The sequence below is a fragment of the Primulina huaijiensis genome, chromosome 11 (assembly GCF_012295235.1).
Source record: "Primulina huaijiensis isolate GDHJ02 chromosome 11, ASM1229523v2, whole genome shotgun sequence".
In the NCBI taxonomy this organism is placed as follows: domain Eukaryota; kingdom Viridiplantae; phylum Streptophyta; class Magnoliopsida; order Lamiales; family Gesneriaceae; genus Primulina; species Primulina huaijiensis.
Window position 1 is genome coordinate 1471316 of NC_133316.1, and position 23766 is coordinate 1495081.

The 23766-nt window shown below is 34.8% G+C and overlaps 3 protein-coding genes and 1 pseudogene across 3 annotated transcripts; 1 reads left to right on the plus strand and 3 right to left on the minus strand.

The window, feature by feature from the left end:
• Positions 1-1589: 1589 nt before the first annotated feature.
• Positions 1590-6033, plus strand: LOC140988120 (uncharacterized; annotated as a pseudogene).
• Positions 6034-11269: 5236 nt separating this feature from the next.
• Positions 11270-14725, minus strand: LOC140987283 (uncharacterized). Its single transcript, XM_073455735.1, has 6 exons — positions 14322-14725; positions 14147-14242; positions 13407-13447; positions 12135-12252; positions 11933-12013; positions 11270-11617 (listed from the first exon to the last, which is right to left on the minus strand). The coding sequence occupies exons 1-6, from the start codon at positions 14520-14522 to the stop codon at positions 11561-11563; spliced, it is 594 nt and encodes a 197-aa protein (XP_073311836.1). The 5' UTR covers positions 14523-14725; the 3' UTR covers positions 11270-11560.
• Positions 14726-19491: 4766 nt separating this feature from the next.
• On the minus strand, positions 19492-22357 carry LOC140988976 (probable glycosyltransferase At3g07620). The gene is made up of 4 exons (XM_073458105.1): positions 22259-22357; positions 21886-22158; positions 20445-20731; positions 19492-20208 (listed from the first exon to the last, which is right to left on the minus strand). Exons 2-4 carry the CDS (start codon positions 22087-22089, stop codon positions 19932-19934), a joined length of 768 nt encoding a protein of 255 aa, XP_073314206.1. The 5' UTR covers positions 22090-22158; positions 22259-22357; the 3' UTR covers positions 19492-19931.
• On the minus strand, positions 21323-21604 carry LOC140989042 (uncharacterized). The gene has a single exon (XM_073458205.1). The coding sequence runs from the start codon at positions 21521-21523 to the stop codon at positions 21323-21325; it is 201 nt and encodes a 66-aa protein (XP_073314306.1). The 5' UTR covers positions 21524-21604.
• Positions 22358-23766: the final 1409 nt, after the last annotated feature.

Sequence of the window (23766 nt, forward strand, 5' to 3'; positions counted from 1 at the left end):
TTGTATTTACATTATTAATTGAAAAATGAAATTTTATGGTTGTCGATTTTTTTATGGTTTAGATCGGGTCGAGATCCGTTCCGTAACATCCTACCCACGCTACAAGATAAATGTTCCGCAGCACGTCATCAACGGCGTGCATTAAAAGCACGCTGCGAATGTGCGCCGCGGAAAGCGAATTTGTGCGCTGCGAAAAGCCATTTTTGTTGTAGTGTCAATTCCCGTTCCGGTAAGAATTTATATTTTTTCCTCTCGATATCGTACCTGAAAATATTGGGACTCGGATATTTGGGATCCCGAGCCATCGGATAGGGAGGAAATATTTCGAAAGTTCAGTATTCTATCGGTAAGGAGATGATATCCCGATTAATATAAGTGTGAGAAGAACAATGTTTTTCTTTCACTCTTACGAGTTTAGGATGAGGAGTGAAAATTACGATTAAACTCAAATTTATTTTATATATGATTTTTAGTATTCATTTTTAAAAGTTATTGTAAATAAATTTAAGATATAAGACAATATTGAAACATTTGTTAAGGAAAACAATTTTTGTTAATATTTCCAACAATTCTTATATAATTTAAATACAAATTATTTTATAATTTAATTTGTTAACTAAGACTTTACCTTAATAATAACTAAAGACCAGGCACACATGTTATTTGTGTAACATAACATTGAATATTAATAAAGTATGTTGATCTAATTCAAATTCTTGAGTTTTAATGTATAGATATGTCAGTGAAATGAGTTGATTTTTTTTAGAAAAATTAATGATGCAATTATATTAGATATAATTGTTTACAGATAATGTAAGAGTTTTTGAATTTTAAATTTAGAAAATGTCAGGGATGTAATAGTTATGAATAAACAATATAAATTTATTAAAATAAATTTTTATGATATTTTATATTTAACGAGAAAGATTAATTTTTAAATTGAATATATATTTTTTAAAATTCAATTGATGTCACATAGTTAGACCATTAATGTCTAAACTTTACATATAGTATAATAGTTATATATTTATTTATTTATATATATTATATTATATTAATATAAAAGTACGGTTATATATTTATGAGTAGGTCTCATGTGAAACGATCTCACGAATCTTTATATGTGAGACGGACCAATCCTACTCTTAGCATAAAAAGTAATACTCTTAGCATAAAAAGTAATACTTTTTCATGGATGACCCAAATAACAGATCCGTCTCATAAAATACAATCCGTGAGACCGTCTCACGCAAATTTTTACCTATATTTATAAGTTTTATGTTTCATTTTATAATTATAAATAGAGTAGGTCTCTTGTGAGACGGTCTCACGAATCTTTATCTGTGAGACTCGTGAGACGGGTCAACCCTACCAATATTCACAATAAAAAGTAATATTCTTAGCATGAAAAGTAATATTTTTCATTAATAACCCAAATAAAATATCTGTCTCATAAAATACGACATATGAGATCGTCTCACATAAGTTTTTGTCTTATAAATAAATTATAAATAAAAACAATAAATTGATAGATTTGAAACAATGTTTAGTATCGAAGGTGTGACCGGCTATTTAAAGGTTTTGGGGTACCAATGTAATACATTAAAACGTTGAGGGTTAATGTGTATTTACTTAGCAAAATCAGGCCGTAGATTTGTGCTAAAATTGCAAACGAGACCTCCCTTCCCCTCCGAGAGAATTGAAAGAGACTTGGACACCAATATCGCCAAACCTCCACGTCCCATGTACGGACAGCCACATTCCTCCATGAACGGAGCCAACGTACAACACCTCCAGAAGCATGGTACAACTCGCGTCTGCAAGTATGAGAAAGACGACGCCGTTCAGTGCTCCAATGGAGACTCCATAGAGAAAAAACCCCCATTGCAGATCAGTTACGACGCCACCCACTCGCCGCACGCGCTCCACGATTCCGGTGGAGGTGGGGTCATGGATGGTGTGGAGATGGTTGGCCCTCACGCGTGTAATTCGTGTTTGGCCCCGGTTGTGGCGTCTGCCGGAGGGAATGTTGGTGCGGACCAGCCTACGCTGTCGTTTCACGGGAAAGTTTATGCCTTCGGCTCCTCTACTCCGGAGAAGGTATTTTGCCTCTCATTCTGTTTTCCGTTTTAAGATTTTTCCTTATACTGAATGGAAGTGATCACCTCAGATTTCCGTGGGTGAACTCGAGAATCTAAAGTGAGCGTAGGTTATTATGGTTCATTGATATTGTAATGTGATGTGAACCCGCGGTTTTGGGTATTTTATCAGTAGTTGGCTTTGTGCTTAGCTCGTATGTGACATTTTAAGCGAAACCTCCCCCACCCCACACAAATTTATGTTTAGGTTCAGGCAGTTCTGTCACTGTTGGGCGGCTATGAAGTACCCACTGATATTCCTACACCTGGGATGACTCCTCCAAACCATCGGGTGTGGATATGTTAACCTGATTTTAACTTACTGAAATATCTTGACACGGCATGGATTTACGGCTGTAAAGACTTTTCCATTTGCCCCAATAGGGCTTGGCTGGTCAATTAGGAAGGTCAAGTCAACCACAAAGGGCTGCTTCTTTGAACCGTTTCCGAGAAAAGAGAAAAGAACGGTGCTTTAGTAAGAAGATTCGTTATAATGTGCGCAAGGAAGTTGCTCTCAGGTAATAAAAATATTAGAGAACGTCCAGTAGCAATTGGTGTGTTGTAATTGTTCTCATATTTAGGCTCTTATTTCTGCTTCTTCACTCATTGAAAAGCCAGCTATGTAAAATTTTCATTGATAACAGCTCATATTTTAGTTTAGCTTCAGTTGTCCAAACTTTTATTCTGACTGTTAAAATTGCTTTTGTAATTTGGATAAAACGAGTCTTTGAAAGTGTATTAATTCTTTGATGTGATGTGTGTGAATCACCTGATTCAGCGAACGTTTAAGCATTTGGTGTGAAACAACACTTGGTAGTAATCTACTTTTTAAAGGGGGGAAGAATGTACGTTTCTTCCATTTATCATTTCAATGGATGTGTTAATGTAACCTTTGTATTCCATTTAACATAAGTTTTTGTTTTTCTTTTACACTGGTAGTTGAAGCGAGTTCAATTATGGTTTGTAAAATTGATATGATGTGATATTGGTGTTGTAAGAAGGTGAGTTTGGTAAATGGTTGTCACTATGGGCTTAAAAACATGTCATACTATTCCTAAAACAAACAATATGTAGTACAGAGCATTCTTATGTTCTACGAGATTAAGCTGCTTGCTATTTTTATATTCTTATGTAACAAGAGAGATTCTACATCAAGACATACTTCATAACTTTATGATGGTTTCAGAATCAAGATCTTGAATCATAATGTCTGGCTTTGGCATGAGCTTAGTGTTGTTAGTTATCATATTTAAACATTAATGGCTAGCCCAACTCATTGCCATGCTGATTTTAAGTCTGCTTCTATGTATCATACATATACTCTAAATTCTGCCAGGATGCAGCGCAAGAAAGGTCAGTTTACATCATCCTAGTCAGTTCCTGAGGAACCGGGTTCATCCTCTGCAGATTTCGATGGTGGCCAAGAAGAACAGGAGACCTCGTGAGTGTCATTTTCTCAATTCTGTGGTTTTGTTACTTGTTATTTGTTAAGCCCCGTTGTCCTCTTCCTGTTTTTCTTGTTATTTTTACATAACAGATAAATGATTGCATTGAGCCACAGTGGAGGCGCATTGATCTTTGTTTTGATTTGTCATTGGATTTTAAGTATTGTTGGATTTCCTTGCCTATAGCAGATGTAGGCATTGTGGGATTAGTTCGAAGTCCACTCCTATGATGAGACGTGGGCCAGATGGACCAAGGACACTGTGCAATGCATGTGGTCTGAAGTGGGCCAACAAGGTGCTGTATATCACTGGTTTAGTGTATCTTACTTAATGTTGTTCAGGTTGCTATGAATTTGCTTTTTCCCTTGTGGAACTTACTGTGTTTCCTGGAAGTGGTCATAGGCTCTTTATCCGCGTACTGTGAATTCTACTTTTAGGGATATGTTGACACCTTATCCAAGTAAAAATTAGTATGTATATATATATTTATATATATATGCTTGTTCGTTTTAACAAACCAACCTTCACAACACCTTATCCAAGTAAAANTATTTAATTCAGTCATTCAACTCGCTATTTAAATTCAATGCTTATGTTTGTTCGTTATTGAGAACACTTGGCAACGGTAATAACACCTATCTTATTGTGTTCATATTACAACGCAGACTCTCCTTTTCAAGTCTTTGTTTTGCCTGTTTTTAAGTTATTTATAATACAGTAAATTCTTTGTTTGGTCCTGTTGGGATTGATGAGTTCATACATAAGAGTTTTATAGGATCACTTTTAGTAAAATTCTTGACTGCTAATTGAACTTTTGAAAGCATGTTTCTAAATTCTGTTATAACTTTGAAAGTGTCGTCTCTCTATAATTTTTTAACAAAATTTCCTGGTAATTCATCATTTCCATTTTTTATAATTTTTCAGAAACCCGATGTGGCTATCTGTATGTAACATTACCTGCGGAAGAGAGTAGCCCTCCCCCATGAGCATTTAAACCCAGATTCAGCTCTTGGCTACATGCGAGTCGATTTATACATAAAAATCATTTTTTCCTTTTCATATGGAAAAACACTTGAAATACAAGAAAGCAATAAAACCACTTATCGTGACGTCAGAATAAATTATCCTATGTGGATAAAATTCAATTATACCAAGTCTAGTCCATTCAAAAGTTTCTTATTGTTGAATAGATGCTATTAGTGCTCTAAATTACTTACATTGAAGCTTTTGCTGTTGCAGGGAGTACTACGAGACCTTTCAAAAGTTCCAATTGTTGCCGCGCAACCACATTTTATGAATGCCGTTAAGATTAAAAAAATCCATATCATGAAGGCTGAAATGCTGAAGGCAATGAAGAGGAAGAAGGCTGAGCAATCAGAGGCTCCTCCCCACCCTTCTCCCGAGCTGCAGGAGAAGATCGCCAAGAAGAAGAAGGGCTCCGACCCTACTGTTACTGTGCAGAATATTTCTTCGGGGGTTGGGGACTCCTCCTCTGGCAAGCAAAAAGAGCAGGGGGGCTCCTCGAAGGAAGACATCTGGGCTGGTGGGAATGGCCCCGTGGTAGAGGTTCGAGACTCGGCTTCTCCGCCGAGTTGCCGAGTTCGGGTTGAGAGGCCCATTTATGACCCAGAAGTTTCTCTCTTCCGGGACTCTTCGGGCCCCGTGGCATTGAGTTTATTGCAGAATTTGATCTCTGATGCTGATCTGCAGCTGGTGCAGAGGGCCTCCGATCAGGAGGTGGAAGAGCGGATGTCCCTCGGCTTTCTCCAGGCAAGTGTACTTCACATTTTCTTAATTATATTATCTTCGTGCACAATTTCAGTTGTTTTATTTCCCTTCTGCAGGGTATATTATTTGCCGGGGAGCACTCCCTCCGTGCTAGTCATGTCCGAGCAGCCTCCCACAACCATCAAAAAAAGCTAGATGATGTGAGGGCACGGCACGCGGAGCTGATGGAGCAGCTCCGGGCCACAGAGGCTCGGGCAATGGAGGAGAAGGCATCTATTATGGCCGAGCTGGAGGAAGCTCGGAAGCGAACCTCCCTAGCGGAGCAGGAGAGTGCCCGGCTGGCCGAGAAAGCTATTAGTTTGGGGGCTCAACTGCAAAGCCAACGGCTGGATGCCGAGACTCTTTGGGCAACGAAGAAAGAAGATTTTATTAAGTCTCAGGAGTTCGATGCTCTCTGTTCAAAAAAGGCGTTGAAGTACTTCGAGCTTGGCTTCCAGGGTTGCTTGGCTCAATTTCGGGCCAACGGCTACTCGGAATTCGAGCACCCTTCTTCCTTCCTCAACTTAGAGAAGGCACTCGAGGATATGTTCAAGAGAGGCGAGCTTTCTGAGGAGGAAGTGTCCGAGGAGGAGTCTTGATTTTGCATGTCATTGTACTTCTGTTTTTATTTTTGTTTGTAATATCTAGATCCTTTTATTCCAATGAAAATCATTTTCTTTTCATATTTAGTTTTCTTACCCGAGCCACATATCCAAGTTACGAAAGAAAGTTATAAAAAAATTTCTCTAGTGTTGATACAATAATCGGAGAGGCGTCTACTTGAGCAAGATATGAAATGTTTAAAATTTCATTGTGTTGAAATAATAATTCGAGCAAGGTGTCTGCTCAGGTAGGATGTAAAAATTTAAAATTTTTGGTAAGTATAAAAATTATAACCTGAGTAGGATATTCACTGAGTAAGACGTATAATTCTAAAATTTCACCAAGTTTTGGACTTTAACTCATGCAGGGTATGCACCTGAGTAAGTTGTAAAATTTAAATTTTAGCCAAAATTTGAACTTGTAATCCGTGCAGAGTATTCACCCGAACAAGATGTAAAAGATTAAAATTATTGCTAATAGTTGGAACTTGTAATCCGAGTAGAGTATCTAACGGGAAAAAGGAAAAAAGTTAAAATTTTGGTAAGTTTTAAACTTGTAACTCATGCACGGTATTTATTCGAGTAAAACATAAACTTTTATTGTGCATCAATCGGGCATATTCATGGATTGTTGAGATGGTCAAACTTTTGTATTTGACAAGTTATGTTGGGCTGAGCTGGTTGGGATTTGTAATTATCAAGTTGTGTTGAGTTTATGAGGTGTCAAACTGATTGGACTTTGTAATTGTCAAGTTGTGTTGGGCTTATGAAGTACCGAGCTGGTTGGACTTTGTAATCATCGAGCTGAGCTGGTCGGGCTTTGAAATTTCCAAGCTGTGTTAGATTTATGACATGCCAAGCAGGCCGAGCTTTGTAATTGCCAAACTTTGTTAGACTTATGAGGTGTGGAGTTTGTCGGGCTTTGTAATTGCTAAGTTGTGTTGGGCTTATGAGGTGGCGAGTTGGTCATGCTTTACAAGTTTTTCGTCCCGAGGCAAAATAATCAAAATAGAAGAAAATAAACCCGAGCAGAATGATAAAAATGTAAACAAAATTAAAAGAAAAGAATAAAATTGATGGCATTTATGAGAAAGCTCGCTAAGATTAGTACTTTTGAGATGACTGTCATGCCATTGATTCGAGACACAATGTCTTTTTCAAATATAATTCTAAAAACAGCAAGTCGAGTAGTACATAATTTAACTAAAACCAATATATTATTTCATAATGAAATTTGTGCTTACATCCAAAAATACAAAACATAAGCTAAATATATAAGCGGAAGCAAAAATCTATCAACATAACGATAGAAAAAATCAAATAACGACGACTATTTTAAGTTTCTTCTTTTCACCGGTCCTAAAACTAGGTATGCTTTTCCTCTTTGAGTTCTTCCTTGCTTTTATCTGGGAGAAGAGTAAGAGATGAGTGTTTGAGAAAACACTCAACAAATAAGGACCATTCGAGCACATATAATAATGTATAGATGTTTTTTTTATAAAAAAAACCATGGTCATCTTTACAGTTCATAGCATAACATATCATGGTTAAACATAAACATATTCCATGAAACGTAATCTTTGAGACGCCATAAACATATAGCACTTCAATTCATCTTCCTTTAATGGTTTAGCGATATCAGTCCCTAATTGATAATCATCTAAGCGGACGAGGCCGTAACAACAGTTGTATCCCATCGTATCAGGGTCACAACTTTGGAGTTCCATCTCATTTTCAGTTGAATCTTCACAGTGTCAACACCTGACTCCGAGATTAATCCACTTTACATGTTTTCCTGATATTAGTCCTTAATTTTAATACCATAAGGGGTGAGGTCGTAAGAATGGTTGTATCCCACTTAAGCGACGAGATTCTATCAAATTCTCAAGCACCAACGACTAGAGTTATAATAAGATTTTTCGAGCAACCAACCAGCAGCGAAACCTCGTCCCTATCTTGAGCACCAGCGGCCAAAAGCGTTGCACACACACTTATTTATGTTATGTCTGTTTTACAACCAGCAACCAGCTTCTTCATGCTATAAATAATTTACAGTAAATGGGCTTACGTTTTAAAACTTGATATTTATGATTTAAATCGTGATATGACCCATCCTTTTTTAATCATTATTTCAAAACGTTGATTGAATTATAAATGTTGAATTGTTGATGAAATGAACCATTGATGAAATATCATATCGAACTATTGGAAATTTTAATATCAAATCGATGCTTGGTTATGATATTATTGAGATATTTGGTTGATTAATATATGTATTTGTTTATTGTAGGTATGATATAAGTTTTCGAGCATTGTTATGATTTGATTTGAAATAGTAAAGGAAATTTTATGAACTGTGTCTCATACATGGTGGGTAAGATTAACTATGATATGGCCCTGATGCGGTGGGTAAGAATAACTGATATATGGTCTCATCCCTTGGAAGAATTACATATAGGAGACTTATCAGTAACACCATGAAATATGAGATGAATTTCAATGCTACTTGATATATGTTACTTGATTTAAGTTCAAGTTTTTGTTATAATGATACATTTCTTATAACACTTGAAAGATTTGCCCTTTGTACCCTATGATTAAGCATTCTACATAAATTTAAAGATTATATGTATATTTTTTATTTTGTATTCGATCGGCACCCTAAGTATTTCACAAAATACACATCCCTTACAATCCTACCCAGATTTAAGAGTAGAACAAGTTGAAGATGAGAAACAATGATGCAACCTTATTCGATGAAGAAGGATATTTTATTTTTATGTTATCTTTGATTATCGTTGTACGCTTTCGCATTTTGTTTTAATCGCTTTTAAGACGATTATCTATTTGATGAAATAGACTGTTATTGGATTACTATGAGTCTTATTATTTTTTGATTGTGTGATTGTGAAATAATGTCGAATGTTAACATAAACGCCTTGGTCATGGGGTGTGACAGCTTGTCTCTTCTCCTCAGGGTGAAATCATGAAGATACCAATTCCACTGCCAATCTGACAAGAATAGTCGTCAAAAAAAAAAAAACTTCCACTGCTTTTTTTTCTTCTATCTGAATTGTTTCTTCCAAGAAATCATCCAATGTTTGGGTTTTAATGGCAACCCGAGGTTAAAACTTAATATCATACTCACTTAGCTCGGTTATCATTTGACGAGTCTCCAAGAAGCATCCAGATGTGAGATAATTCTTCCCAAAGTGCTATTACTGAGTACCGTAATCGGATGAGACAAGAAATATTACCTCAATTTTTTAATTGTGATGACTAAAGCTATTGTGTAGCTGAGCTCGGTTCTTTTTAGGGCATGACTGACAAAGGAAAAGACTGATGAACTAAGTCGTATCTTCTGACTAAGACCGAGCTTGCTGCTTGTGTAGTGACTGCTAGGTATATCAATAACTCTTCACCCCGATTAGGCTTTTTTGAAAAAGAGAAATCCACCCGGATAAGATTTTAACTCTTGAAAATCCTACTCACTTTTTGCATTCCATTCGAAGTTCAATGCGTTTCGAAGAACTTTGAAGAATGGGAGACTCTGGCTGGCTAACCGGGCAATAAACTGTCACGGCCCAGCCCACTTGTGATATTGTCCACTTTGGCCCGAGGCCTCACGGCTTTAAAACGTATCACAAGGGGTTGCTACACGCTCATTTAAATTCCCAGTATCTCTCCCGTGGTTTAGCGATGTGGTATTTCGCCTAAGGGCCTTCACCTCCCCTTTCGGGACTCAGTGTCCTCGCTGAGGTTTGCCCCACCATCCCAAACTCACGCGGAGTCGCTCTGATACCAAATGTCACGGCCCAGTCCACTTGTGATATTGTCTGTTTTGGCCCGAGGCCTCACGGCTTTAAAACACGTCACAAGGGGTTGCTACACGCTCATTTAAATGTCCAGCATCTCTCCCGTGGTTTAGCGATGTTGAATTTCGCCATGGTATTTAAAATAGAAGTGTATTTCTACGTGCGTCGCACGTGTCTTTACCTAGTATTTTTATTTTCTATATAAAAACATGAATAACTATCTCCATTGTGTATTTACTTTTGTCCCCTTAATATTACTTACTTAGCTTCCAATTTTGCCCATTGCTTTTGTGCCATTAATATTTTTTAATCGGTGACTTTTGGTGTTTCAAGTCGAATATATTTATTATTACCAATGAATTGCGTTCCAAACTTTCATCTTTATCACTTTATATTATTAATTTAGAATTAATTGATACAATTCAAGTAATTTAATGAGGACATAAATCTCAGTGTAATGTTTAATGCTAATTATATTTATATGAAAAAAAAAAAAACACGGGAGAGATGCTAGACATTTAAATGACATTTAAAATTTTATGCAATAATTGAGAAAAGAATTTGTTTTTTTTATAAAAAAAAAAACGAATAAACATTATTTTCTTTATCTTATGATCAATACTAAAAATAGTATGATTAAACGTTTTGTTTACAACCATCAAATAATAAACACGTTAGACACAATTTAATTCAAAATAAATATATATAAACAATTCATATTTCTCATACATGCCCTCGTATAAATATAAAATATATATTGGGATAATCACTATCAAATCAATTTCAATTGTGTATTCACCGTAATACATGATATTGTTTACACAAAGACATCAACATCCGCCTTTAAGGTGAGCAAAGGTTCAATCTTCAAGGTTTCAAATTATAGTTATGAATTTTTTTTAATAAATAATATTGTATATTGGACATTATAAAATTTTATTGACACGTAAAATTAAAATTATTAATAATTTTTTAATGAATAAAATCTAATTATTTCCCTTGAGATTTTTTAGTCCTAATTCATTTTCGACACAAAAAGTATATTCACACAATGCATATGTTTTAAAAATTTTATTCACATGAAGACATATATCACATTCACACATCATATATCTATATATATAAATTATTAATATATTGTCCACTGACCGTGCTCGTCTCTGCTCCCATCTAATAAAAATAAATGTATCTGTATTAAGAGATAGACACAAAAATAAACACGATTAATAAACAACATATCTTCACTGACTTAGTAAAAGACACTTTAACAAACATGTATACATACATATGCATAAATGTGAAGTAAACATACCATAACTTTCTAAGATGAGATTAACTAAAAATATTTTAATGTATACATTTTATATTTGAAGGCACAAAATTTTGTATTTTTTTATAAAAAAACTTTATAAATACCTATAAAATGGATTTGAATATATTTTAAAGGTTAGTAATGAGCCCATAAATAATTCTTTTTTGGAGAGAGCAATTAACTCATGATCTAATTAAAATATGAATATTCGTTTATTTCTCAAATCAGAACCTGATATTTCTTGATGCTTCTAACACACAAAAACCAACGAGTCACTCCAAGAAATACCAAACATACATATCACAACAATACAACTGGAGTTGTTGCTGAACAGAGATAACCACAAACCAAACAAAGCTAAAATTTCAAGAAACTATACAAACAGAATGCAATCTCGCAACGAATTATCTTAACTGTCAAACATATCGGGATGACATGATATACATAGCTCAACGTTTCACACTCATGGCGGTCTCGTTTTTCATGCTTGGTCTTCAAGTAATAATGCCTCAAGCTCTTCTCTACGACGCTGGAGGTGCTGTCATTGTCATTGCATCATATTTATTAAGTGATTCTTTAAACATGGAACAGATACAACAAGATCCAATCCAAAGTAGGAAGCGTAAAAAAATAACAACAAATTGAATTGAAGGTTTGGAATTATCAAATATTTCAAAGCTATGAAGTTTGATTTCGAACAACTACAGACCCTTGTTTCTTTTTAAAACTTGGATCCCAATAACAGTTAAATGCTGAAAGAGATGACTAAAAAAAGAGAATACTATATAGTAGTCTTGTCATTCAAGCAAGTATCTTAACAGCTAAAATTTAGTAAGGCAACTCAAGGGATTACCTCGAGATCCTTTATCGCTTGGTCTCGTGACATATGGCTTCTTTTGTGAGAGCGTTTGAGCATACCCAGGCAAAATATCCCCTAACACAAAAACGGATTTATGTAAAAAGTCAATTGTGCTCTGAATTGATTATGCACACACAACCGATGCAATGAGCCTAATACCATATCAAATAGTAGGTACATGATTTCTTTAACTTACGGCTATAATATAAATAACACCACATGCAAGGAGCAAGTAGGCTGCTATGCTCTGGAGAAGAAAAAGTTCTTGATGGTTCCGCATATGCTCAGGATACGCTCTGGTCATTACTGCAACACTGGAATTGGCCGAGATAAAAGAAATATTGTTAGCGACACTATAGGTGTAAAGGCGCTGTTATTTATACTTACAGGGTCTCTAAACAAATAAACAGATACAGTCATATTTCATCTGATCCGTGATCCAATATACGCAGTAACAGAAATATAGCATCAAACGTTATATGTCCATAACTGTTTATAAAATGGAAGACCACCTTAGTGATCTCTAGGTGAGGCCTTTTCGCCTTTTCCTAAAATATTCCCTGTTCTTATCAGCTCACCTTCTTTATTTTCCGGTTTCTATTTGCTTTAATTTCTTTCCAACTACAACTTCTCTCGTCAGAAAATTTTACCTTTTATTCGATTTGAAATTTTAAATATCAAAATATCCCACACAAAACTGTGTTTTGACTATTACTATGCAGCATGCTCAACATGCGACACCCTGCTATTTGTGTCTACAAATTACAAAACAAGAAATAGCTTTGTCTAATGGTGCGCACCCATACACATTTAATATATAACCAATCTTATTTAAGTAGTGTTTGCAACCTCTGCAAAAAATGATTATGGATTTTTCATTCACAAACCTCTAAAAAAAGTATTATGGATTTTTCATTCACAAATTTATGAGCGAAAAATATATAATCACTTTTTTTTAGTGATTACGAACACTCCCTTAACTATCTATATTAAGCACGATGATAATCTAATGATGTCTTGCAGAGTCTAGCAAATGATAGAACGTACTTCGAAGGCAACACTGTCACTAGCATAGATTGGCTCTTTGAAAAAAATTAAGATTCATGCTTCTAGAAATATGCATGCATTATTTTCCCAGGACACTTTTTGAAAACACTCACTAGTATAGATTCTCTCTTTGAAAAAATTAAGATTCGTGTTTTAAGAAACATGTATGCATTATTTTCCCAGGACACTTTTTAGGAGATGTAGTTATTTAGACTGTTATTTGGTGTATTTGTCTGGTTATGTCCAGGATAAACTTATAACCTTTTAATTTATAATATTTTTTAGTTTACCAACCCAAACAAAGATGATAATCCACATACAATAAACATAGCTAACTATCAGCAATGATACACATCCTAACATAAAAAACTATCAATAAAATGGTGTTGCTCGAGTTTGTAATCATAAGATATAGACTTACAAGATCTGCAGCATTCCTCTGCCAACCCAATACTGAAGAACCTGCAACATTATGATGAGAATTTAATAAAATTACCCAGTTATCGCATTACATGGATATCAATCTCACAAAATAACATTTAAATCTTTAAACATGGTAAGAGTGTGGCAAGACAAAGTCTTTGCAGATACAGATTCCAAATTTTTAATCCCATCACATCAGATTAATCTTTGTTTCAATTATTCAGAAGCATCCGGATTTTCAATCCCAAAAAATGAAAATGTTTTATCACTGATGACCTATTTGAAGAAAATTATATTTATTTCTTGGTTTTGAAATTGAATCCGCCAGGGACAGATACAATAGAGGCCGGAGTTTTACGTGTAAATTCTCTAAAACTGCAACCTTTGCCCCCTCAAACTTGTGGATTCATCCCGACCATCTTTAAATTTTCTTGGGAAAAGCTTATCAAAAGGCTATATACACTGTGACAGAAACACAAGCTTAGGGGAAAGCTGTTAAGCATTTTCCAGAGCATAGTTAGTTTTTTTTTTTAAGATAACTTACATCATCCATGGACATAAATAACAGATGTAATTGCAGGGAATACTTTCCTCAAAATGCCTAGATGATTTCATGCCCGAATTTATGCTTAAATTTCTTGAACTAATAATATTTTACACTAGGGATTATATTTCAGATTCTACTGCCGTCTCTTTGTTAAAAAACACAGTAAATAAAGATGAGTAAATGGAGCAGACCTTGGAGAACCTAAGAAAGTATTCCCACTCTGTCTCCGCAATAACCACAATTATAGCAATAATCACCGCGAAACACCGGAAAATCCCATCAAATATCTGAGCCCAAAAAACAAAAAAAAAAAGGAATTAAGCACGCCCAAAATCAGCGAAAAACTAAGAAAATTCTTAAACCCACGTCGTTTCCGTTCCTAAAGGACTGAACGGCGGAGATGACGTTCATAGCGATGCAGAAACAAGCAGCCAGCGCAGTAATGACGCCGAAGCCCCGACACGTAATCAAGAAAAAGTCGGGTCCCCTTGACCGGGACCGGCCCGATGTATGTTGCGGGGCAGAGACATTATTGCCGTTGCCCTGGTGCAAGCTCTCTCCGTCCATTGCGGTGCTACGAAAACGATGCTAACCGATAGCTAACCGGCGAAATTTTCTGCAAATCTCGAGCAGATTTCTTGGTGGGAAACTCAATCAGTGAAGCATAACTTTATGTATAGTTCATATATTATATATATAAAGAAAGGCAACCACTTTACATGCACCAGCTGGTCAAGAAACGGGATTCCAAGGTATTCTTCTCGGTGATGATCCGCCGCGTGTCGCCTTGAATATAAATATACAGGGTGGAGGGGACATTCTCCATGGTCGTTTTGCTAATGAGCTGGCCTGGTGACGAGGATCATTCGCCTCATTTTTTTATACAAATCATCTTTTTCCAGAATGCTGAGGAAAATAATGCATTGAAATTTCCAGGAATTATTTTGCATTTTATATGGTAGAACAAATATGTTTAGTTATATTTAATAGGTGGTGCAACAAATCTGATCCATCCTGAATTAAGATCGGAAGTCATCTTAAAATTTGATATCCAACTCAATATCTTTTTCTTGTTTTTATTTATATGGACAAAACTTCATTTATAATTATATATTATAAATAATTTAAACTCGAACTCGGATCGATTTACTCGAGTTCAGTAAAATCAAGTACGACTCGAGTTTGAGCAACCTCGCACAAATCACTTATAAATAACTTGACTCACTTCTATCCTAGTTGGAATGTTTAAAATTGCTACAAATATTTGTACTTGCATTATTAAGAAATTTGAAAATTTATAGTTATAGATTTTTTCTTATCCCACTCTTGAGCTTGAGCTTGAGCTTAAGCTTGGACTTGGTCTTGACTCTTGAGACCAAGACACTTGTACAATCGTAATGTGACTCCTAAAAACTTCTTTTGGTTTCTCATGGAATGAAGCCACTTTGCGCTGTCAAGTTGGCTTGTTAATTTATTTATCGATCAAAGATTTGGATCATTATATGTTTTTTTAGGAGAAAATTGGATATAAATCCTCAGATACAAACTCATCTTTGCATTCAGTATCTTGATAAAATTAATTTAATTTTCACTCCCCACCTATCATTCTTCTTTAGTTTTTACTCTCTAATGTTATTAAAAAATAGATAAATATCCTTTTCTAATACAATTTTCCTTCTTTACTATTTTTTCTATATCTGAGTATGTGGCGTTGTTATACCTATTGAACATACCCAAAAACATAGAGTTACACAAAGTTTCCAACTTATATACTATTTATCTGATTTTTTTACTTGTTCATCATGTTTTCATAAAATAAATTAATTCTTTACCTCGTTGATTGGAATTCCGTCAGGTCGTATCCATCGGATTTTACAAACCGTTCCTCATAATCTAACCCCACAATCGCAACTAGGGATGTAAACGATCCAAACCAAACCAAACAGTATCAGGCTTGAGCTTGGTTTGTTTAAGACTGTTTGAGGCTCGAGCTCGGTTTGTATTGAAATTATTGAGCTCGAGAAAAACTCGAGCTCGACTCGTTAAAAGCTCGTTTAGCATGTTAATCAAGCCAGGCTCGAGCTTGATTCATAAATAGCTTGTTTAGCATGTTTAACAAGCCTGGCTTGAGCTCGTCTCGTTTTCAAGCTCGATAAGCTTAGAATTGAGCTCGAGTTTGAGTTTGAATCGAGCTTGTTAAAAATTAAATATATCTATAAACTAATTTTAAATCAGACATAAAAATGTAAATTCATTCATAAATAACCAAAACAACACAAATAAGAGCTAAAAAACATAAATCAGTATATTGTTGAACATTCCAAAATCATACATCTAGAATATTTATTATATACTGATATTACCAAAATCATCTAGAATATTCATTAAATATAGTAGATCGAAGACTTCACATCATTATGAAATGAATTCGACATAATTAACTTAAATTATTGATTAATGTCAAATGTCATATCAATTTAGCATGTAAAATTTTTAATTAACCTTCACAGACTAATAGTAAAGTTACTCAACTTGTATATGACTTGGTTATGCAAATTTTTAGGGAAAAAGAATAAGTTGATGTATTTCTATTAATTTATTTTATTTATTGTATTTTAAAGAACATTTTAGTATAATGATATGCAAATAATATTAAAAATGTAATTGTGACTAAATAGTGTGAATTCATCATTTTTTCAAACATGTCTTGTATTTAATTCCTTCCATTGACATTAGTACTAATATTTTTATTTGTCAACTCAACAAATGAGCCAAGCTCAAGCTTACGAGTCACCTAAACGACTCGAGCTCGAGCTCAAGCTTACGAGCCACCTAAACGAGCTGAGCTCGAGCACGAGCTCGCGAGCCTATTATCGAACATGTTTGCGAGCTCACGAGCCGAATATCCTTAGGCTTGAGTTTGGTTTGATTAAATTTTCGAGCTCAAAATCGAGCTTGGGCTTGGTTTGAAATGATTAACAAACAAACTCAAACGAGCTTTTTATCGAGCCGAGCTTCGAATAGCTCGCGAACGGTTTGGTTCATTTACATCCCTAATCACAACGGATTGTTCATGACATATATCCCTTCAATAACACTTAGCACAACTATGTATTGTTTCCTACCTCAGAGTGTATAGTAAATAAATTTAATTTTAAAATAATACATGAGATGTGACCGACGATTTCAGTTGAGAATAAATCTAGAAAGTGGACTAGATCAAGTTATAATAAATGGATGATGAGTCCAAGTATCGATCTCACAGAAACTAATATTTAATTACTAGAATTTTTATTACTTAACTTAAACTAGAAAAAATAAATAAAAAGTTGATATGTGAATTATTAATCTAAACTATTAAATAAAATAATTGCAACTAAAAACGACGAATTCAACGATTAAGGAGGGATTCAACTTCAAATAAAGAACTAAGACACACAACGGTACCAAACTCTACTATGTTGACAAGTGTTAAAATTCAATTAATTATTTAATTATTGACAGTCACGGTGAAACCCCCAATTTTATTTATTAAACGATTCCTCGAGTTAATAAACCTATTTAGATCTAACAGTCCAATTATTTCTAATTGAATTTAATTAGATCTAAATGCATTAAATCTTCGTTGAATTTTAGTTTTCACATAAAACCGCACACTGAAACTGAATACTATTTCTAGTCAGTTTAACCATGTGTTAATGACGTCTTTGTTGCTATATTTAACCAATCATCTTCCGATTAGTGATTAATCAACAAGTATGTAAATAGTTGATTAGGTTATTAACAAGAAATATTAAACCAACATCAATCAATAATTAAAATCAAGAAAAATAATATATTGAAAAGAAACCAAATATCAACAAATTATTGTTTGGCTCTATCGTGGTTTTAGTCTAAATAAAATTATTCAATGAATTCAAAACAAAAATGAAAACTTAGATTCAATTTCATAGAAGATAACAAAATAAAGAAGGAATAAGAGGAATTCTCAGTGATTTTTGACGTGTGTTGAAGAATTTCTCATGCTTCTGTCTTTTGTTTTCCTCCTTCAAATTCTACACTTTCGTCTTCTCTTCCTTCATCTGCTTTTGCTTCTGCTCTCCTCTTTTCTTTACGTGACCTCCTCCCTTCCTTTCTCTCTCCTCTCTACAGCGCCTTTCTCTTCTGCCCTTCTCCTTACGTCACTGCCTTCTTCTCTCTCTGTTCTTCTCTCCTCCTTCCCACCTTCTGCGTTGATTTTTTTCTCTTTTTTGCGCCCCCTTCTTGCTGCTCACGTACGCTGCCTTTTATATTTTCTTCATAGGCCTAATCCTCCAACTCCTTGAAGCCCATGTCAATTTCAAAAATTGTAGATAAGATTGTAGAGATTTTATTTATCAAGATCTGCACAGATTTTCTTCCAAAACTTCAATATTATCAAGATAATAAAATATAAAAATATTTTCTTTCCTTTCTTTTGATATTTTGCTTCATTTGAAGTTTTATAAAATCATCTTATCTCTCAAATTAGACTTTTTTCTCTTTTATTCAAATCTACAAATATTATAAAATTAATTCAGATAAGCACAAAATTAGAGATAATAATTATAGATAAGCACAAATATTTAAAATAAAATCTCTATAAGATTTAGGCTTATCAAGATGACAGAACGCCTTGATAATTCTATTCAAATATACAAAATATTATTACATAATAACGTCCTGTAGAGGAGGAGAAACTTGTTTAGATACTTATCATAGCTGAAATTAAAACATACATATACTGAAAATATTACAAGTTTTATTTTGAAAGAAAATGAACTGATTGAAAGATGTTTTCATCACAATTATTAAAAGAAAATAATCATACCGTTAAAACATCACACCCAAATTTTATCAAACGAAATCATTCTTCTAAAATAATTAATATGTAGGATTGAGTATTTGTCGTTTCACCAAAAGTTATAGTTGATGGTACCGTTGCAACTCAAATATTTTAAATAATATAGCAGTCTAAGCGTCATAGTTCGATTGCTCTGTCCAGCATGGATAATTATTGCACTCCGACAATCTTCCTCCCAGTAATTGCACTTCTCGTAATCAATGAAATTTGAACACATGATCTTAGCTCTGATACTTATGGTAAGATCAAACACTTTCCGTTTTTTCCTAAGCATAAATTCGGTCAAATCATGTCTTCTTTTACAGGAGAATGTCAAAACACAGTGTGTTCTTTGTTCAAGTGTTTGTCCAATTTTTATTTTTTCCCACAGAAATCTCGGTTAATTCGGTCACCTACCATATAACCGATTTTAAATTGGTTCTGTTTTTTCGGTTTTTGATGAAAAATTCGGTTGGTTCATCATGGTCAAAAAAATTTCGGTTTATTCGATTTTGAGTAATTTAGTAAGGTCCGTCAGGTTTTAATCACCTCAAGATTCAACTTTTTGCTAAACCCGAGTCAATTTAGACATTAATATCAATGTACTACTAGTAGGAAATTCGGGGATCAGCTACACTTCATATAGGCGTTTCTTTTTTCCTTTTCTTTTTCACATTTAAGTGCATGAAATTTATCGTTCCCAAGAGTAAAGTACTTGGTGGAGCTCATCACTTAACGACGTTCCTCCTCAACCACAGATCATACATTACCATATGGAATGCATCAAGTTTTATTGGGGGCGTATTCCACTCGAAATGTCTCTGCACCTGTTGATCCATAGAAAATAAGGTAAGTGATTGCAATACTTAAGATTGACTCGTGGATCTAAAATATATTTTCTTTTGTTTTTTTTGTCTTGCAGACCTTGAGTAGATTTTTATGTAACATTCTGTATTCTGCACCTGCTTTGGCCTTCAAAATGTCCTTGAGTGTGTACACATCTGCCTCTTTCAAAAGAAGAGCAAACTTTCGCCATTCAAGAATGTCAACAAATGGCAAATCAAAGTGATCTCCCAATATTACTGCAAAATGGCAGATTGTAGGATCAAATTATTTTATAGAAACAAAAAGGATTTCAAAAAATGCAGCAGTAATATGATGTGAATTACCCGAACGCATCCATAATGAATCGCCTTAGTGATTCGAGCGCTGGTGTGATGTAATCCAGCAGGACAAATGCAGAATTTTGCCCTATAGAATTTGTAAATGGCACTTAGCCCAGGCACTGTTGTTTGGTTCTGAAAATCGAGTTCTTCGTCTTCCCTCCATATGTTCACCAGCTTCTTTCTTATATCCGAATTGCATTTGCCTTCCCAGTAGCCAAGAATAGTCCTGCCCGACCGATAATGCACTACCAAACATCAGCTCACTAGGAATGATAAAAGGTATTTGTTTTCATTTGTAAAGATATGATACTGTGTGACTGATTGATTGCAGTTGTAACTTATAGTATGGATCAAACGTTTTCCGGTTTAAATCAGGCTATATATGCATCATGTTTGGGATGGAAGATTGCTTCAACTAATAGTTGGACTCCAAAACTATTGAGCTCGAAACACCAAAATTACCTCTTTTGTATGTCATATCCTCCAGCTGATTGTGCAAATGGCTGATTTGTTTGAGGAACAGCAAAATCTTTGTGTGGGATGAATTCGTCTCTATAACTAGATGAACAAACAGCTCGGATGGAGTTCTTGGCCAGCGTATGAACGCCTTGAGTCGCTACTAAGTCGAAATCATGGCATGACACGAAGAAGTGATCCGAGCCAAGTGTTCTGTTCCAGTATGGGTACTTGAAGATTAAGCCCTCAACATAATTCCTAACAAGTAGTTCCATTTGCTTATATGAGGATACCTGACATAGCAGAGAATTCAATCCAGACAAATTCCAAAGTGATGGAACAAAATTTAATCCTATAAATAATAGACTTGACGAGGGAGACGGAGGAGGGTTCGATCGACCGCACCGGACTCAATCCACCCCAAAACCAGTGCATCCAAAGGCTATGGCAACATCGGAAGTAACAGTCCAGACGTAGTTTAGGTTCACTTGATTTAAATATGATTCGAATCATTTGAAGAATACTAAATTTTTAATATGAGATTAAAGTTCATTGTTTTCATTTATTTTGGACCTAAACGTGCTTTTGTAACAAATCCACTGTAGGAAAAGTGCATGAATCATTTAAGACAGATTTTCATGGAATTAAGGTCAATTTTGTTTTCCCTCAAACTTCATGTTTATTTATCATTAAAACATATTGAATCTTCATTGATTAAGATAGTAAACAATAATCATCACATTACATGTGAGAAAATTTTAATTTATTTAATAAGAAACAAAAGGCAAACACCAATGCAAATATTTTATTAATTAATTAAAATATAAAAAGTTACATCAACTTAAAATTAATAAATAATGATAATAATAATATAAATAAACTAATCACTCTTTGGCCGCATAATTAAGGTACATGAAAATGGCGGCCATCAGCACTGGGAAAACGAAGAGTATCAAAAATGGCGGCGGTTGAATCGGGCCGGGTCCCATCCCCAGCGGCAAAAATATTAGAAGCATGACTACACACAGCAATGCCACCACCGAACCCGCACCCCAGCCGCCGTTTTCCGCCTCAGCACGCCGCATTTTTCAGCAGTTAAGGAATCTATGGAATCCGACCTTAGAATAAAAAATATGTTTCGGAAAATGGCTATTCTTACACTTATATATATATATATTTAATTTGCATGGCGTCTTTTCGCAGGCAACTGTTCAGAAAGGGTGCGTACTGTTCTTTTTTGGAGTTTCTGTTTTGTTTTAATTTGGCATCACATTTTTTATGAAGAGATGCGTCGTTATGATAGATTCATATTTAAGGCGTAAAATTTTCTAAACAAATCTCAAGTTTTTCTCCACTTTATATCATTAATCGCACACTGGTCATGAGAACGAACAAGAAACAAAGAAAATGAATATGTATACGTAAAGATTTGTAAGAAATTGCTTACCTTTTGGCGAATTTTGTAACAAGAAAGTGGGATGAAGAACAAATGGGCATGATGAGGATCATCTGTCAGAAACGAGCTTTCTCTGATATTCTTGAAAAAAAAGCTTTCGCTTGCGTACTTCCAATGAATCGATCTTGGTGTATCAACATACGGATCCTCATCATCTCCATCTTCGTATGCATAAATCTTGAACTTCCTCTCCATTTCGTCGTAATTCCTCCGAAAAACATCTTCCGAATGATAGACATCTTCGAAAATCTCTTCACCGTTCCGCTGCTTATCAGGAAACGCACCAAAAAAGTTGGAAAAGAAGTTGAAAAGGTTAATGCAACAGTTGAAAGTGGAAAAAAAAGACAAGAAATGGAGAATTTACTGTCGAGAAATCTGAAGGCAAGATTGGAATGGTGATGAGATAGACCGATAGGAGTGAAGAACAGAGGAGGGAACAGAAGCAAAAGGCGAAAAAGCGGAGATGAATTGCACGGAGAAAAAATCTGAGCATTGTTGAGTGTGAGAAGAAGCAGAAAAGAATTGTCTTTATTTCTTTTTTTCAGTCTTTTTGATGTTTTTTTGGCGTTTGTGTGGGAGAAAAATGATATTCTTGAAGAAATTGGAGAAGGATTTTGAAGGATGAATAGGGAAAATGAGTGGAAGAGGTGAGCAAAAGAGAAGTTCTTGGCAGTTAAGTTGGTTAAGTGCGGCAAGAGAAGAGACTCAAGTACAGGCAATCAGTTTAGTGATTTATTGAACTAAAAAAATTGACTTAAAAAAACTATTTTTTTAAAAAATAAATAAAATCATATTTATATGTATAACATAGAGTTTTGTAGTTATTTTCTACTATAGTCATTCTTTATCTTTAACAGAAGCATGTATGAGGCGTCTACCTTTCTTGAAATGAAGAGATTTTATTTTTAACAGGTCGGTTCGACCCGAAACAGGATCAGAACCGGCCAACTAAGCCCGAAATCAGTTCTAGAACCGTCTTGAATCCATTGCTAAATGCATCTGATCCGGAACCAGTTCCGAATTAAAAATAATAATAATAAACTTTTTCTAAGGTCAAATTGCAATTTTTTTCCACCCCTCCAAATGTCTGGTATAAATCTCTGATTATTTTTTACTACTTTCACACGGAAATCTCATTCTTGTAATTCTAAATTTCTCTATACACAATATCCTATTTGCTATTATTTTTCAGTGCATTTTATTTGCTATTATTTACCATACATTCACTAAAATTTTATTTAAATGATGTCTTCATCAAATCATAATGCTCCTGGTACTGAAAATAACAATTTTTCTTCTTGGTAAAATATGCTGGCTAGACATATCTCCTCCTGCCCATAGATTAACCGTAGTCTTTTCAAAATATTCCCATGAGTTATGAAATATACAAAGTTCTAATCCTGAGTATAGTGACTGTACAATTGATGCAGCCTCTGGCAGGGGGAAAACATCTGCAACAAAAAGCATTCGGCCTTCTGAAGTTAGAGATGATACCGATTCTCTGAGTGCACGAGAAGCCCCTGACCCTGCTCCTAAGGTATCGGATGAAGCAGACTGCATGCAGGGATCCCTGTTCACAATTAGAAGTAACGAAGCTTCAGATGGGGATGAATCAGGAAGGACAAGAGTTCCGGAAGAATAAAATGCTGATTCAATCTTCAAAGATAAGCAGCTTAGTCTTTGGTGATAGGTTCCAAGCCACCCAAAACCCCAACAGCACTATTAGTTCCACGAGATTCAGTGGAAAGGTACAGCCTCCGACCATCTGATAGAATAGCAACTAGATGCAACCACTTTGATTCCAAAGTAGATAAATGTGAAATGCAAATTATAGTTGATTTGGCGGATCGAGATGTAGCATTTGTCCCTGTT

Bases quoted from the DNA above. Each gene is read 5' to 3' on its own strand.
- LOC140987283 (XM_073455735.1), bottom strand. From the start codon at position 14,522: ATGGACGGAGAGAGCTTGCACCAGGGCAACGGCAATAATGTCTCTGCC. The intron at 14,243-14,321 runs GTGGGTTTAAGA...TTTTGGGCTCAG, and splicing joins CCTTTAGGAACGGAAACGAC to ATATTTGATGGGATTTTCCG. The intron at 11,618-11,932 runs GTAATCCCTTGA...TGACAATGACAG, and splicing joins AAGCGATAAAGGATCTCGAG to CACCTCCAGCGTCGTAGAGA.
- LOC140989042 (XM_073458205.1), bottom strand. From the start codon at position 21,523: ATGCGGCGTGCTGAGGCGGAAAACGGCGGCTGGGGTGCGGGTTCGGTG.
- LOC140988976 (XM_073458105.1), bottom strand. From the start codon at position 22,089: ATGGAGAGGAAGTTCAAGATTTATGCATACGAAGATGGAGATGATGAG. The intron at 20,732-21,885 runs GTAAGCAATTTC...CTGCTATGTCAG, and splicing joins GTTACAAAATTCGCCAAAAG to GTATCCTCATATAAGCAAAT. The intron at 20,209-20,444 runs GTAATTTTGGTG...TCGGTCGGGCAG, and splicing joins GGATATGACATACAAAAGAG to GACTATTCTTGGCTACTGGG.